The sequence below is a fragment of the Varanus komodoensis genome, unplaced genomic scaffold (genome assembly GCF_004798865.1).
Source record: "Varanus komodoensis strain SLA01 unplaced genomic scaffold, ASM479886v1 scaffold7_3, whole genome shotgun sequence".
NCBI lineage: Eukaryota > Metazoa > Chordata > Lepidosauria > Squamata > Varanidae > Varanus > Varanus komodoensis.
The window spans coordinates 8,670,795-8,686,908 of NW_025336480.1; the positions used below are offsets into that span (position 1 = coordinate 8,670,795).

Below are 16,114 nucleotides of genomic sequence, written 5' to 3' on the forward strand. Positions count from 1 at the left end.
TTTCCTCAAAATAGGAACTAGACATATTTAAGTATCTTTTTGCCTTTTGTTTTGTTTTTTCCCATTAATGTTTTTCTGTGATGTTCCCAAATGCAAAATTGTAGTTTGGCAATCAAGACTCCAGTTTCTGAACTAAGCCTTTGAAAATCAGGCAGTCTGAGAAGATGTATTACATAACTCTATTGCCCATTTAAAAAGAGACAGAGAAAAATAAAGAAAATTATTAATAATTATTGTGCATGCACCTGTGCACAAACATGTGATGGGACAAGGAGAGAGAGGGAGATGACGCAATAAAATAGGTTCATTTCAAACAATTGGTATTCTAAGTATGAACAGTCTAAGCAAGTGGTTCACAGAAGTTTGCCTTACTTTATCTTTCATAGGTTCGGTGCTATGTCTCTAGGTACACTGCCCTCCAGAGAAACAGGAATGTCTATAATGACGGCATAATCATTCAGGGATGAGCATAAACCATAGTTTTCAAATCTACTTCAAAACAGATTTCTGATTTTAGTTTTCTGGCTGATCATAAATTATGGATTGTTTATAATTTCATTACAAACTCAAGTTAAGATGCTATAATCATAGTTACCATAAAGCTGGAAAGAAACTCTCAAGTTATCAAGTCCTGCCTATGCAGAAAATAATCTGCTATAGCATCCATGATAGGTAGCCATCCTGCCTTGATTTTCAAATTCCTAATAAAAGATATTCCACTTCTGAGGCAATTTTTACTGTCAAATAGCTCCTATTCTCAGGGTTTATACCAATCTTGAATCAAAAGTCTCTAACTTGTAATATGAACTTGTTGGCATAGATCCTACCTTCTAAAGCAAAAGATAAAGTAAAAAGAAAAGCTTCATGGGCAGCAGAAAATTATCCAATGCTGTCTTTTTCCATGGAAAATGTTCTACATGATTTATTCATGAACAGCAATTGATCATGTTAGATGGGCTAAATATAGGATATGAACTTCTATGGAAAAGAAGATACCTTTTCAGTTGCGGGACTTGCATTTCGCCCATCTCCCTCAAATGCTGCCTTATGCTTTCTTCAACCTCTTTTAGATCTTCGTTTCTTTTCCTCAAAGTAAGATTATCTTCTAACCATCGCTCCTGAATCTTAATTCAAATAAAATAAAATATATGAATTACATAATTTTGTTCCAGTAATGTTTCATGTGCATGGGCTTTAGCTAGCAACAGACTATGTGTTTTCTACACAAAACCTACTTTAGTCTTGTCTACAATCACTGCTGTACATTTATTGTAACTGATACTTTTAGATGGCTAAGTCATTTTAAGGCTGAGGGGAACCATGTCTGACATGCAATAAGAAAAAAAGTGTTGATCTGTTTCATACCATATAATGAAAAATAATATTTTGAATCACCTATCCTGGCTTTAAAGTGAAGTTATTCTCTAGATGCTAAGGTGCTCTATATGTTATATATTATATTCTACAAGTAACTTGTAGCATATTATTTTATCAATGGGTTAGTCCTGTGGCCCTTAATGTTGCTGCCACTGATATGGAATCAAAGGGCAGGCTATTTTCTACCATTTGTGGATATCAAGCTAGTATTCAAGGATAATGTTGGGATAAGCTACATCTACCTTTTGGGTATCAATATCTTGCCTGATTGTTCCCATTTCTTTATTTATCTTCTCTTTCTTTTTCTCAGATTCTGCTAGCTGAGCCTTGACTTCATCAAGTTCACATTCCTTTTGCTGTAAAAAATACAAGAAACATTTTAATTTAAGAAATAATATCATTTTGGAAGGTTTATGCTATTTTTTGTAATTACCTGTTTGTATTCCTCTTTCCCTTCTTGAATGTAATTCTCAATCTCTTTTACATAGTTATGGATGTTTTTAACTTTTTCTTTAATGTCGCTTATCTGTGAGAAAACAGACACCAAAATGTTTGCTTGTAAGAAATGTATATGTAGTAATTCAAAATAGTAATTAGCTGTTGAAGTAAACAATGTCAAAACACTACACATTCCAAACACACTAAAAAATCAACATTCCAACTGTACTGAAAAAATGAGACTGTTTGAAAAGATAAATTTCATGAACTTCATCCCAAATTACCCCATTTGTCCTAATGAAGGGATATAAAATACTCAATTCCATCAATGGGAACCAATGTCCCCCTCTGCTTTACAGCTCTGTCATAAAAATGCATGTATTTACAGTGCTCTGCCTTATCATCTACATATATTTACTCTCATTTTCTGGCTTGAAACCCACATATGTTCTCTAATCCTCCTCACTCCCTACTCTGCCTTGGAATGTACATCTTCACCTCTTCACATCACTGCTCTGCCTTGAAATTTCAAGAGAACTTTTCTCTTTGATGTGACACACACCACAATTATAAATGCTGTTTTATGTACTTGCTCTAATATGACAGTTATACCAGTATGCTCAAAATGTTTTCATGAAAGGTTATTTGCATAATATTTAAGCATGTGCATACACTTCAGTGAAGGGTGCATAATACAGAATTCAATTCACAGTCCACTGAAGCCACTCAGAGAATTCCAACTCATTTGGCTAACCAGTAAAACAGGAATGCAGAACGAAGTACCAAATTCAGCCTTCTGAAGATCCCACTGCGGCATTCTAGAATCCTCTGCAAGAATTTACATCTTCCCCTATCTCCCAAGGGGTTCTCCAAAATAGAATTCAGCCCTTCGGTTGAAATAGGTTCTGAAAGAGGTTTCTAAACTAAAAGATGTTACTAGCCAAGGCAAGCATTTAATGACGCTGCTCTTGTACACTAAGATCAAAACCAAACTTTTAATAGTATTACAAAGTTTGCAAAGTGGTTCCATGGTCCCTAGCTAGGAAGACCTTGAATGTCAATCTTTTCTGAGTATCTACAAATTGCCCAATTCTGAGTATCTACAAATTGTCTGAAGCCACCAAATTCCATGACAAGACAGAGCTCTAACCAGGAAATGTAAGCAGCCTTTCTCACATAATGCTGTATTTTACTCAACCAACTGAAGATAAGTGATCTTAACCTTCTCTTGTGTCACTTTGTTACTCGTGTTCTTTTTGTCCATTAGCTCTTCTTTCTCTTGTTGAAGTCTTTCCAAAGTTGTTTCCAAAGGAAATATCTGCTCCTTTGCTTCCTGAAAAAGAAACCATCTTTATATTCATTATGCTTTGGAAATTTGCCTTGGCCTTTTTTATGCAGATTGTTTTTTTTAATGATTTGCAGGATTCAAAGGCCAATAAAACTGAAACATGCTGTAGGCAGAGGAGAATAAACCATATTAGCATCTACATCAGTTATTCATTTTACCTTAATCTCTCTGTTCAAGCACTGCACCTCTGTGGTCAGCTCCACAGTTTGCTCTTCTAGCTGCTGTCGACGTTGCATACGACAAGAAATCTGAAGTTTCTCTGTATTCAGCTCATTAATTGTACTCTTCAGATGCTGGATTTGATTTTGCTGATCTTGCTTAAGAGTCTGCTTCAATTCAATTTTGCCTGCAACTGCCGGTATAAATTAAAGGAACACATATTAGAATAAATGAGACTATCAAAATACAATTTTCATCTTAACTGGATGAAACTTTATCTAAAGAATTTTCTGCACTAAAGTATATCATTTAATTTTAATTTAACCTATACTTTACTTTAACTACACTGAAGTTACACTACACTTTAATTTAACCGTCAATATAATTTAACCTACACTTAAGGTTTTGTAGAAAAGAGTTAATGAGTCTGTTAGACTCACACATACCTGTATAAAATTGGATTATTTATGGATTATTTATTTTAATTTTGGTTGATTTATTGGCTGTGCTTATTGGTGTGTGCATACATTTTATTATGTGATATTATTTACTATTTTATTGTTCTATTTTATCAGATTATCAATTGTTTTACTGTATTTTATCTATGTTTTTATGCTGTTTGGCATTTGTAAGCCACCCAGAGAACCTTCAGGTTATGGGATGCCATAAAAATAAATAAATAATATAAATTTTTGCTCTAAATGAAAAATAATGCATTTGCTGTAGTCACATGAACACAAATATGGCATTTCAGTTGCATATCTAGGAGCACTATAGGCTGATAGTAATACTATTATGATTTATCACAGAGGAGACCAGAAAAAAAGACCACAGATCCACAAAGATTTAACAGTTGTCACCCTGTTGGTGTGAAAGCAGCTGGTGAACAGCACACAGCTGGTGGAAAGCACTCTTCAGAGATACCCAAGTAGCTTAATAAAATAATACATTGAAATTAAATTGTTACACACAACTGAGATGAGGCAGACTATGAGAAGTTCTACATGATCTTGAATACATTTTCTTGTTCACTGTATTAATGTACAATTAATACAAGAAACAGATGCACATAACCACTAAGAGAAATTTCCTACTGAAAGGTGGTCTCTATGTAAAATATTTACAATTATACAGATTTTACTTTAAAATGTTAAGGAAACAAATTCTCATTAGGAAGGACCCCTTATTTAACTTAAGAAACTCTATATTACTAGTAATCAAGCCTGTCACTTTCACAAGTGAAGATAAGAACAGCCTTTGGTTTTGCCTGTTCTAGTTTAATTGTAAAGGTGTTTAATTTGATATAGCCACTTTTAATACAAATTGTAGTCTCTTAAAATTTGATTGTTTCATTTGGAAAACAGGAAATCTATAGTTCTTTCTGTTCTTTGGAAACATGTGTCTTCAAGATGCTCATTTCCACCTGAGAATACTAGAAAATGGCATATAATTGAACTGTTAGATATGAATGTACGGTCCCATGGCAGTCACCACATTTGCAGTTAACCTTGGCTGAAAGAGAAGTCGTAAAGTGCTGTAAAGTGCCAAAGAGAGGTCATAAAGTGCTTCCTGTAAGAAAATTCTTGCTTCAATAGGGAAGGGAAAGAATCATATGCAGAGGTAAGAATAAATCAAATTGTGAAAAAAGAAATGTACTGTATACAGTATATATGATGCAGTGTTCACTATTAACTGCAGCTTCAGACATCTGCTGGGGGTCTTGGAACCAATCAACATGGATACGGGGGCTCTGCTGTAATGCAGGCCTACGGTTTATTTAACTCTTTATTTGTTGCTCTACTCAGGATTTGTCTGACAGACTATCAAAGAAACCATGATTTAACTTGTCAGCTGCTTCTTTCTCTCCTCTGCCATTTCCCGGTACCCAAATTCCTTTGTGACACTATAATGCTAGCATGTATGGTGGGTAGGATTTTTGGTCACTCATGCCTACTTCCAGTGTAGCACAGCAAAACGATTCATGGTCCTAGTTTCAGATATAACAACAGACAATGCTTTAAACAACTCAGACTTCACATCCCAACAATAAACCATGGGCTCTTTCTTTTACTGGAATGTTTGCAGTTAAGAAATCATGGTTTGCTAGCATGACTGTGCTAACTCAGAATTCAAGAATGCATACTATGGGTTAGTATTATGTGCACCCCAGGCCAGTATGTACATTTTCATAGTCATGTAGGAAATACAGAAAGAGATTTCAGAGCCTCAAGCAGTATAGCATTTTTCTTATCTCCTTACCCGTGTCCCACTGATGTTTTCGCTCTTGCTTTTCCTGGCTCACTTGTAGAAGAGTTCGACCTAAATCTACTCCCTGCAGCTTAGTAGCCTGCTGTGCAATTTTTCGCTCAACATCCCTTAGATCAGTCTGGAAAATAATGAGAAAAGTGCTGACACTCTTATAGTGTCCGATATTATGACTGGAGCTCTAATGAATCTACCACAGGTGCAAGTGCCCACATGCATCTTTCCCTGTGCCCAATTCAAGATTCCTTCACATTATGACCACACAGAAGTGGAAGAACTGGACAGAAACACAGCCCCTTTCAGTGCCCTTTTTCTCTTCACGTGAATAGGGGCTTTAGTATGCAGCCTAATCTGTGCAGTACAATTACCTGATATCTTTCCATAAATGTAATATCTTGCAAACATGCTTTGGCACTTTCTTCCTCAGGCATGATAGTACCCAAAAGAGTTTCCTGTTCTTCTATATCACTTTTAAGGCGTTGGATATCTCTGTTGAGATTCTGTAGCTTGTTCCTTAAGTCAGGTATGTCCTTTTCCTGGAGTTCAGTTACCATTTGCCTTAGCAAGAAATATTAAATTCATGACAATACATTCTTTCTCTAACAACAGCAGAATCAGCTCAATAAAAGAGGAGCTTGAATTCACAAGCCACATGTACAGAATAACTTTACAGAAAACTCTGTTCATGGGTATTCTATTAATCAATTAGAAAATACTCATGTATATTATAGCATGTCACCATACACTGCTGCCCTGGGAATACAAATTATTGCCATTATTATTGCCATTAAGTGACAAAAAATCCAATTATACATATTTAACTCAGTATCTATGGCTAGTGCTGGGTAAACCTAATCTGCTCCAACCTTTATGACCAAACCAAGCATCTATTTTTCAAAAGTCAAGGGGCAATTGGTCTTTGAAGGATTAGCCTGTTGGGTGTAGCTCTGCCCAAAATTGACTTCTTCATCATGCACTCTCCTTCCCTTCAGTTTCAGTGGGAATACTGTGGACAGCTATCCTGACTTCAGCAGAGCTCTTGATGAAATGCCTCATGATATCCTGATTACCAAACTAGCTAAAAGTGGGCTGGATGGAACAAATATCAGGTAAATACACAATTTACTAGACTCAAAGAGTGCTTATCAATGATAACTTCTGTAACTGGGGAGGGATACAGGGTCCTGAGCCTGGTGCTCTTCAATATTTCATTATTAATTTGGATAAGGAGGTGTCATACATTATTTTTGTATTTGTCCCTGCCTTTTGCCTTTGCTTTCTCCTGCCACTGGAATAGCTCTCCCAAAATGGAACTTGGCCTGAAAAAGGTTCTTTATTCCAAGCTTAAGGAGGAATAGGAAAACTGTCTACTTCAGACAAGCTTTCAATGTTATTTGACCACTACTTTTAAAAACTGTTTTGATGCTGTAGTTTTGTCTACTTTTTAACTATTTGCTTACTGTGATTATATTTCTTTCAGATGTTACTGGCTTGTATCCTAATTTTTGTGTGTGGAAATCTATTCATGGGATATTCCTACTAAAGGAAGCACTGAGAAGAGATGGTTTTTACCAATTCCCCTTTCCCTTTATGTCCTCCAAAATTCTGCTCCGGATGACTGGAGGATCCACAAGACCCATGGAAAGTGGGACAGAGAGGTTGAGAAATCCCTCCTCTTCCCAACAAAAACCCTTTCTCCCTCCCTTCCTTCTGCCAGCTGCAGCCTCTGTTTGATTGTTTGACTGAAGTCTCTCATATTCACAGAACTCAGGCTTCAAACCATTGTATTATTTTTTGCTGGAAGCCACTTTGGAGGAGATATATGTTACATAAACTAGGCATCTTAAAATGGCTCTATTCTCAGAAAACTCTGTTCACCTATTAGATAGTTCTACAGTTTGAGCTTCACCTGACAGGTTTAAGTGACATCATTTCATCACGTTTTTTCTCTCTCCTCTTTAGCTCAGCCTCTGTTGTCTTCAGTGTGTCTGGAGCACGACGCAGCTTAGCCTGAAGATCATCTATTACTTCCTGCAGCTCAGCCTCTGACTGGAAGACTCTCTGACAAACTGGACAACATGATTCTTTCTCATCTGTTAATTGTGTGATGAACTGCGAATAAACTGCAGTGGCACCAGCAAGCATGGCTATTTTGAAGGGGGAAAATAAAAGATGAACATTTTATCAAATTCACCAATCAAGGCAATCAGGGAGAGATTCAACTAATACTCTTAAAAGTTTCTGTTTCTTTTTCAATAAAAGAGCTCTAAAGCCAATTATAACCGGGTCAAACAAAGAATAAGAAATCAAAGCTAAAGTAAAAACACACCACCAGTTTTTTAAAAGTTAAAAATAAAAACAAGCAGTGGATAAAAAATGCAAATGATCCTGCAAAGCAGCAGCAGCAGCACAACTCTTAAAAAAATAGGTCTTTTGCCAGATACTTTTAGTGCAGGCACCTCACAAATTCCACAAACCATTGTGCTGAGAGCCTGAGTCTTGGCACTGGCCTATAGAAAACACCCTCCTTGGGATAGGACTATGCCATCCTGGAGCTCAAACACATTAGTCATCACTTGAAAGTTGTAAAGTAAAACGCAAGAGGAGGTCTGAGATATTTTAGATTTGTACAAGAAAAAACTGAAGTCTAGTATCAATTGCACACTGACCATTTTCTCATTTAAAATAGCTGCCTTTATTATTATACTTACAGAAAGGGGAGCTTGTTAAATGAATACAAGTAAGACAATATAGTCATCAACACCTAATATAATTTAACACTGAAATACAACTTTAAACAAAAATACAGGAAATGGAGAAGTTGCATAAACTTGCCTCGCTTCTTGGATGTTTTTTCTATTTCATCTTGAAGTTTGTAGAGATCACTTTCAAAATCCTGGCTTCCACAAACATCAAAAAGTTTTTCCTCATAACTGGACATTTGTTCCTCTTTTTTTCGTAATTCAGTGCTAATATGATTTTTGTTTTGCTCTGCTGAAACAAGTTCTTTGCTGAAATGTAAGTATTGTTATAATCAGAACTAAAATTAAAAAAAAAAGAATGTGCAAGACCAGTTTTAACTTTTAAACTAACTGAATAGGTTTGGTTCTTGAAAATTCTGTTTTTTAATACAAAGGAAAATAAAAAACTGTAACTATAAGCTTGCAAACCTGTAGACTAGATGGAAGCTACCTACCTGTCAGATTATTTGCACCACGTAAGAACAGTCTTGTTTCTTTTACCAAGAGCTGTCTGTGCATGTGTTCAAGGCTTTAAGGTAAGATTTTCAACAGTATGATCTCAACAGAAACATGACATCAGAACAGAGCCACCATCATGGTCTTCCTCAAACTGGAAAAATAATTAGTTGATCTTCCTGACCAAAGTGCCATACGAAGATGGAGGGAGGGAGTGAGCAAGAGTAGGGAAGCATAAGTCCTTGTCACTGACAAATACTACAGTTATCTAGAGGTCACTTGAAATGTAGTTGCATTTACAAATCATAAAGTGCTTCAGCCTTCTAAGGAATCTGAGGGTCAGACTGGCCCGGGGCTAAGATTTTGCAACTCTGGTTGAAAATCATGTACTACTTACCAGTTTATCGAATTACACATGGATCAAAACAGAATTATACAAGAAAAAAATCCAAGTTCTATACGTTCTTAATTGTAAGGGAAAGGTGCAAAGTCTTCTAACAATCAGATGATTGGTAAATTTCAATGCACACAGTCTCTTCCTCACCTCCACTCATTTCAGCTACCCAAGCAGGAAATCATAGCAAACTTTTCTCCCTAGCATGTTTTCATCTCTCTCATGCCACCCTCTCCCCCAAATCTGTCTACTCCACATTCTTCTACTGGCTCCCGTGTTTGTCTGTCTGTTCCACTTCCTTCCTCAAGTCCTGTTCTGACTGTTAAAGACTGATTAATTCACCCTGGCACAAAAACAATGAATGCTCTGCCTCAAGATGTTAGCTTGATCCCATCACCTTTCACTTTTCAATAGGCAGCTATGACTGACATTTTTCATGATACATTTTCAGGTATGGCCTTTTAAAACAGGGTTTTTCAATGCAGCTGGATAACTTCCACTGTATTTTATTGTTGCCTACTTTTTTACATGCACTGGAAATATTTTTAATGGAAAGGAAAAATGAAAAGGTTGAAAATGAGTAAAGTTTGGATACAAATCACCATGCAATTATTTATTTCAACAGAAGTTACTGCAAAAGCACAGGTTCTTTAGTGCCAGTTCTTAGCATGCTTTGACCTGTACCAGTAAACAGAAATGTGGATAAGCCCTTTAATGAATACAAATCACCCCACCATTGCCGCAACATGTATGCATATTTTAGTTGAATGAAACTCACTTTAGCTTAGCAATTTTGTCTCGTGTCTCATTAATTTCTTTAACTTTAGAGTGAAGCCAATCTTCAAGCTGTTTTTTGTTTGGAAAATATCCCATCAAGGTAATTAACTCTTCGTTGTGTCTGGATTTTATTTTTCTTATTTGTTCTTCTTTGTCTGCCTTTAAAAAAGATAGATACCTACAAATAAGACTTGGTTTTATTGTGACACAATTAGTTTCGAAATGCTTGATAAGCACACAAATAATTTATAATTCTGAAAAGACTGGGCTGATACAGATATAGCAAACTTCATACTAGTGTACACCTGCCTTCCCTTGCATGATACAATATCCTTCCTGCCTTGAGGCAAATCATAGATTGTATTTTATTTCAAGTGCAAACTAGGACTTACATACCACTAAACCATAGAGTTGGCATTATGTGTGAACAACTTATTAACACAATGGCTGACATATTCTATGTGTTCTGGCATATTAGGGTCAGAGAAAATACACTACTTTATCTTTTTTCAGCATGTCCATTTGGGTAATTATGGTAGTATTCAAGTTCAGCTGTTCCATTTCTTTATCCAATTTACGAAGAAAACTGTCCAAAGTTGCTTTCTCTCTTTGCAGCTCTTGTATTTCCATTTCTAGGCCTTCAACGTTGCAATTCTTTTCAGCTTCATCTAGTTCATGTTTCTAAACAGGGAAACAAAAGCAAGCTTTTTGTTTTATACCTGTTGGAAATGCCCATTGTCTGCCTTGTGAACTGTTGCAAACCACCCAAAGAGCTTCAGCTACTAGGCTCTACAGAAATGAAATCCTCCATCATCACCACCACATGGATATAAACAATGCTGTTTTTCCATGTGTAGGGAACATGTATGAGGGAGTTCATGTGAACTCCCACGTGCAACTGAAAGTAATACAGCCCAAACACAGATTTATCATCTTAGTATATATCAGGATTCAGAAAAGAACATAGGATTCCAATTCATCACTGGTGTCATTATTCACACATATCATCATACATAAGGTAATACAAGGGCAAGAGAAAACTAAGAATTTTCTATTGTTTCCTAAAGTGTCATACAACACAACAAAGATTCAAAATTAACACTTAAATTTCTGGAAGAGGAGACTGGGGTAGGGGTACACCCACACAAGAGACTAATACTTGGAGCCAGTAATGGCAACAGGGTGAATGATGCATGCTTCCATCTCCTGTACTATATTAGTATTTCCAAAACACACATTTGGAATTAATGTCAAAGACTGTCTAGTTGAAAAGATGATTAAAAAATGGTATGCCACAACTATATAAATTCAATTGTAACATGTTTGTGAAACTGTAAAAGTGTAACACAAAAAGAGACAGTGCAATAGTATATTTTAAATGGAAACAGAATACTTGAAAAATCATAGCAGAATGTACAACCAAAAAGTCTATTTTAACAAAAGTTTTAAAGCTACTGAATTATATACAAGTGAGTTCACTCACCATAATTGGCATTCAGAAGCTGCTAAACTTTAATCTCGCATTTGCATCTATTAAAGTCCTTTTGATGGTTGATTGTCCAAACACACATTTCAAATTGGGCATTTTATTACTTTTAAAAGTTTATAGTTTATGGATGTGCTTAATATAGATGCATAAAATATAGGAAGGCATATTTTCTTATTTTTGCTCAGTGTTTCCTTCATACCAGTTTTGGGATAGCATACGTCTTATACCACTATGGCCCTAATTATGTAGAACTATGTGATCAGGACTAGCCAGAATTCCAGTGCTACTGGACATGTCCACACTGGGAGAAGAATCTACAGTTAGAGTCCATAATAGTAATCCATATCACAATAGTAATCATATATAGATCACCAACACTATGTGACTTCTATGGTTCTCAGGCAAGCACAACCTCAATGCGCGTAGGCTTTACACAGTTAGAACCGCATCTGTATACAGGCTGGTATTCCAGTAATACAAATGAGAGATGACAAAGAAAATATTAATTAATGCATGAAGGCAGTTTTAGATATGGTAATTATTACACATTGAGAGAGAATTTAAAAATAACAATAATAAAAATTCAAATCTTACTGCTTTGGTAAGTTCCTGATCCAGTTCCAAGAGCCTATCTGAAGACCCTTCAAGCTGATGTAACTCATATTTCAGGTTTTTTACTTCAAGCTGTTTCTTATTTTGAATGTCTGATTTTAGGTCAATGGTTCTTTCAAGTCCAGTTTTTTTATCTCTTATTTCATCTAGTTGTTTCTGCTTCATTAGTTCCTTCTCGCTAAATTCTCTCTGCAAGAGTCAAGGAATTTATTTGCACAGAGGATCCTGAACTTAAGTACACCTTAATAGTCCCACAAAATCCACAAGACCTAGTTGGAATTATTTATTTATTGGATTTTTAACCCACCCCATTAGCCACACAGCTACCTGGGCAGATTACAACAATAAAACCATACATACAATATGAAAACATAAACACCAGTTATAATAAAAACCATGCCCACTGACATAACTATTTCATTAAAAAGCATACCCCATCATTCAAATGCCATTAAAAACAACTAACAATTAAAATACCGTTGAAATAAAAAGGTCTTTGCCTGGTACCAAAAAGAGTTTATGGAATGAAAAGAGTATAAGGAACATCAAATGTGGCTGGAATGAAGTAACTGTCTCTTACCCAATAGGTGCTAAATAAAAATGCTCATCTTTCACCTCTACCCACAGTCCTTTACAGAAATATGTGTCACTGTCAACTTTGCAAAAAGTCCTTAGAATTAAATATTTCTTTCTAAAAACCTAGGCAAAAAGTACTCATATTTTTTTGCCTCTCCTCTTTGAAACCTGGAACATGAAGCCTACTTCACAACAGCAGCCAGAAGCCAGAAAACAAATGAAGTAAGATAATGTTCAGCTGCCATAATTCCCCCTTCCACAATCTTGGCTTTGGGTTTGGTGGGGAGAAGAACAATTAGAAGTATACAAACTCAACTAGATGCTTAGATATACACACAACACTATTTTCCTGAGCAATAGTATTTCAGACTACAGGAAATGGACTACGTATTTCTGCACATAGAAAATAGTATGTCAATGTTCTCCCTGAGATGTTGACTTTCCAGGTTTATTGAGGTTTTATCAATGGGGATGAACCCAAGCATGCCAGTTGTCCATGCCCCCTGCCCCCAGAATACTCTTAAGAATGGGGCAAGACACATGTGCAGGTAGGGCTTTTTCTTTTAAACATTTGGGGGTGAGGGGGAGAACTCTTTGCAGGTTCAGGATTTTAATCTCAAGTGGTGAAGTCCACTCTAACTCTTCATCTCAATTTCACACACAGGTGGTCTACTAGATCAAGAAGGGAGAAATTTCTATTGGTAGCCAGATACCTATCTGTGTATGCAGAAGGTGTAACTGGTCCCCTTGCATTTATTATTAAAAAGCAGGACCCAGAATTTTTAAACTTTCTTAGATGTCTGCAGGACAGATGCAAAAAAATAATAAAATTTGATAGGGATACCAGTGTGGTGTAGTGGTTAAGAGCATGGGACTGGGACTCAGACGATCTGGGTTCTAGTCCCCGCTCAGCCATGGAGCCAACTGGGTGACTTTGGGCCAGTCACAGACTCTCAGCCCAACCAACCTCACAGGGTTGTTGTGGGGATAAGATGGAGGAGATGTAAGCTGCCTTGAGTCCTTTGTAGGAAAAAGGCAGGATATAAATCAAATAAATAAACTAAATAAATAAAAAAATAAATAAAACCACTTGTTACTACTCATTATCCTGCTTTCAAACCTAAGACAATTATTACTTTATACTTGCCACACATGCCCATACACTTTTTCATAACCCTAATTCATAACATCAAATAAAGATATAGTTCATATAAATGATCCCATCTAAAATGTACTCAAAACGTACCCCCCCTTTCTCTAAAGTAAGCATGCATGGGTTTGCATGATATTATTCTACAAGTTTAGAATGTGATCATCTTTTTTCTGTTTTGCATTGACTGAACCTTTAGGGAACATGTGGACATAATTGTTTACCATCAGCTGATTAGCAGCTTCCATGTCCTTGTCCTGTCTCTCTTTCACAAGGCGGTGAAAATTGTTAATTTGCCGTTCATTGAAAGGTGGTCTTTCTAATCCCTCCAGTTCCAACTGTGCTGCCAGTGACTGAATTAATGAATCCCTGGTTCTTATATGTTGCTGATGACGATCTGCTTGCAACTGGAGGCGACCTTAATAAGGACGAACAATGAGGTTTAAACAAATAAGCACATTCATTTTCAGTACTAAAGGGCTAAGCACTTGAAGCTCAGCTTATAAGAAGCTACAACAAGTTTAACCTTACCATATACAGAAAAAGATATTACTAGCCTGGTCACTTGGGGTGAGTAAACTTAGTCTCCAAGTAACCAGGACCAGTAACCTAAAGTCTCCAAAGTGGCACCCCGACTTTGGAACATGCTCCCCAGGGAGGTTTGCCTCGTGCTGCTGCTTTATTCTTTTCAGCGTCAGGCAAAACCTTTTTTATTTTAACATTTAATTGGTTTTATCTTTGATTTTTATCATTAATGGTAAGATGTAGTATGTTATTTGTTGGTATGTTTTGTTTTTTCTTGTAAGCTGTCCAGAGACTCTGGTATTGGACCACATTAAAGAAAATTAAATAAATAATAGTGACCTTTTGGTGCCCAGGCATGAAACAGCCACCTTGGTCTCATGAGCTGCATGAACAATAGCTGCAATGTAAGTTGCCCATCCTTGCTTGAAGGGTACTAGATGATGTTAAAAATGCACACAATTTCTAATTCCCTGCATATGTATAGGCACTTTTGTGACCTAGTATGTTTTATAGACTTATTTCCAAGCTTGCTTTCAAAATCTTCGAACTTCAGTATGGGTCAATCCATTTTGTGTTCCAACTCCAAACCTTAGCTGCTACAGTTTAGAGATGCATTTGCTCAGCTAAACTCCAATTGAAAGTATGAAGACCTACTTTGTTTCAAACTTAGAATTAAACATTCTAATGGTCAGCTAGTGCCTTTCCATAAAAAGTCTTAAACCTGTTTACATTGACATTACCCAGAACACCAAAGCACACATACCCATGGGCTTCTCTTACAAGCTAATTACTTGTCTCCACCCCTCATTAATGACATGTGGACTTTGTTTTTACCAAACTTTGATTGAAATTTGGTGACGCCAGATAAAATGAGGCTGGAAACTTTGCCCACAGATTACCAATTGGCCAACTCTGCTTTAACTGTTAGATGAATAGATTATATTATGACATTCTTGATTAAATGTGTATAATGGTATGATGGATCAAAATAATGGCTCACAGAAATCTAATGAATGAACAAATTTTGTTATGAAACTAATTATGCTCATTTCTCATATGCCTTTTTGAAATGTTTATTAACATAGCAAAACAAATTAACCACAGTACCTTGTTCAACCAATAGTTCAGATTTTTCTCTGTTGAATCTTAGGCAATCTTTGTTTGTTCTCTCCAGCTCTCTTTGAAATTCTGTTAACTTCTTCTCCTTTTCTCTCACAGTTCTCTGATGGTTTTGATACATTTCTCTAAGCTGCTCATCAGTTCCTTGAAAAACCTATTATTACAGTGCCAAAAAAAGCTTTTAAAAATACATTTGCATATTCAGTGTGGGAGACATGGTAAAGTTCAAAATATAAACAATGAAAGAGATCTGTAATTAAGATTATCATAATCAACAGTCCTGCATGGTTGAAGACTGGCATCTAAACTCCTGTCCTTCCACCCTGGAAGCTGCGATTAGCTCACCTCCCCACAAGAGCTAATGGCAATTGCATCACCACTCCCATATCCAGTTGGGCCCTTAGAAATTTTCAAACCAAAAGACTCCAAGTATGCAAGCAAAGGAACAGAAGAGATCCTACTTTACTGTGAACTTCACTGTGAATTGCCTTGAACTGCCACAAAATTTCAAATACTGGGCAGCACAGACATGCAAATAATAACAGTCTGGCAAGAGCTTGTACATAAATCTATATGCTGTTCACATGAAAGATGACACATACTAGAGTTGACTCATACTAGGGTTGCTGGGACACTTTTTGCTATCATGTTTAGCAGCATCAAAAAAGCTTCTTTCTTCTGGCAATTT

The 16,114-nt window shown here is 36.3% G+C and overlaps 1 protein-coding gene across 4 annotated transcripts in view; it reads right to left on the bottom strand.

The window, feature by feature from the left end:
* Positions 1 to 387: 387 nt before the first annotated feature.
* The window catches only part of LOC123035754 (DNA repair protein RAD50-like), a 31,957-nt gene continuing 16,230 nt past the window's right edge, over positions 388 to 16,114 (bottom strand). For all 4 annotated transcript variants that reach the window (XM_044454268.1, XM_044454267.1, XM_044454266.1 and 1 more), the window contains 15 exons: positions 15,415 to 15,580; positions 14,007 to 14,200; positions 12,039 to 12,245; positions 10,454 to 10,636; positions 9,957 to 10,114; positions 8,423 to 8,598; positions 7,497 to 7,734; positions 5,956 to 6,145; positions 5,582 to 5,708; positions 3,322 to 3,515; positions 3,038 to 3,148; positions 1,811 to 1,903; positions 1,620 to 1,733; positions 997 to 1,124; positions 388 to 436 (listed from right to left, as the gene is read on the bottom strand). In XM_044454268.1, the coding sequence (XP_044310203.1) occupies positions 403 to 436; positions 997 to 1,124; positions 1,620 to 1,733; positions 1,811 to 1,903; positions 3,038 to 3,148; positions 3,322 to 3,515; positions 5,582 to 5,708; positions 5,956 to 6,145; positions 7,497 to 7,734; positions 8,423 to 8,598; positions 9,957 to 10,114; positions 10,454 to 10,636; positions 12,039 to 12,245; positions 14,007 to 14,200; positions 15,415 to 15,580 (2,313 nt within the window). In that variant the 3' untranslated portion in view covers positions 388 to 402. The remainder of the gene's footprint in view (positions 437 to 996; positions 1,125 to 1,619; positions 1,734 to 1,810; positions 1,904 to 3,037; positions 3,149 to 3,321; positions 3,516 to 5,581; positions 5,709 to 5,955; positions 6,146 to 7,496; positions 7,735 to 8,422; positions 8,599 to 9,956; positions 10,115 to 10,453; positions 10,637 to 12,038; positions 12,246 to 14,006; positions 14,201 to 15,414; positions 15,581 to 16,114) is intronic.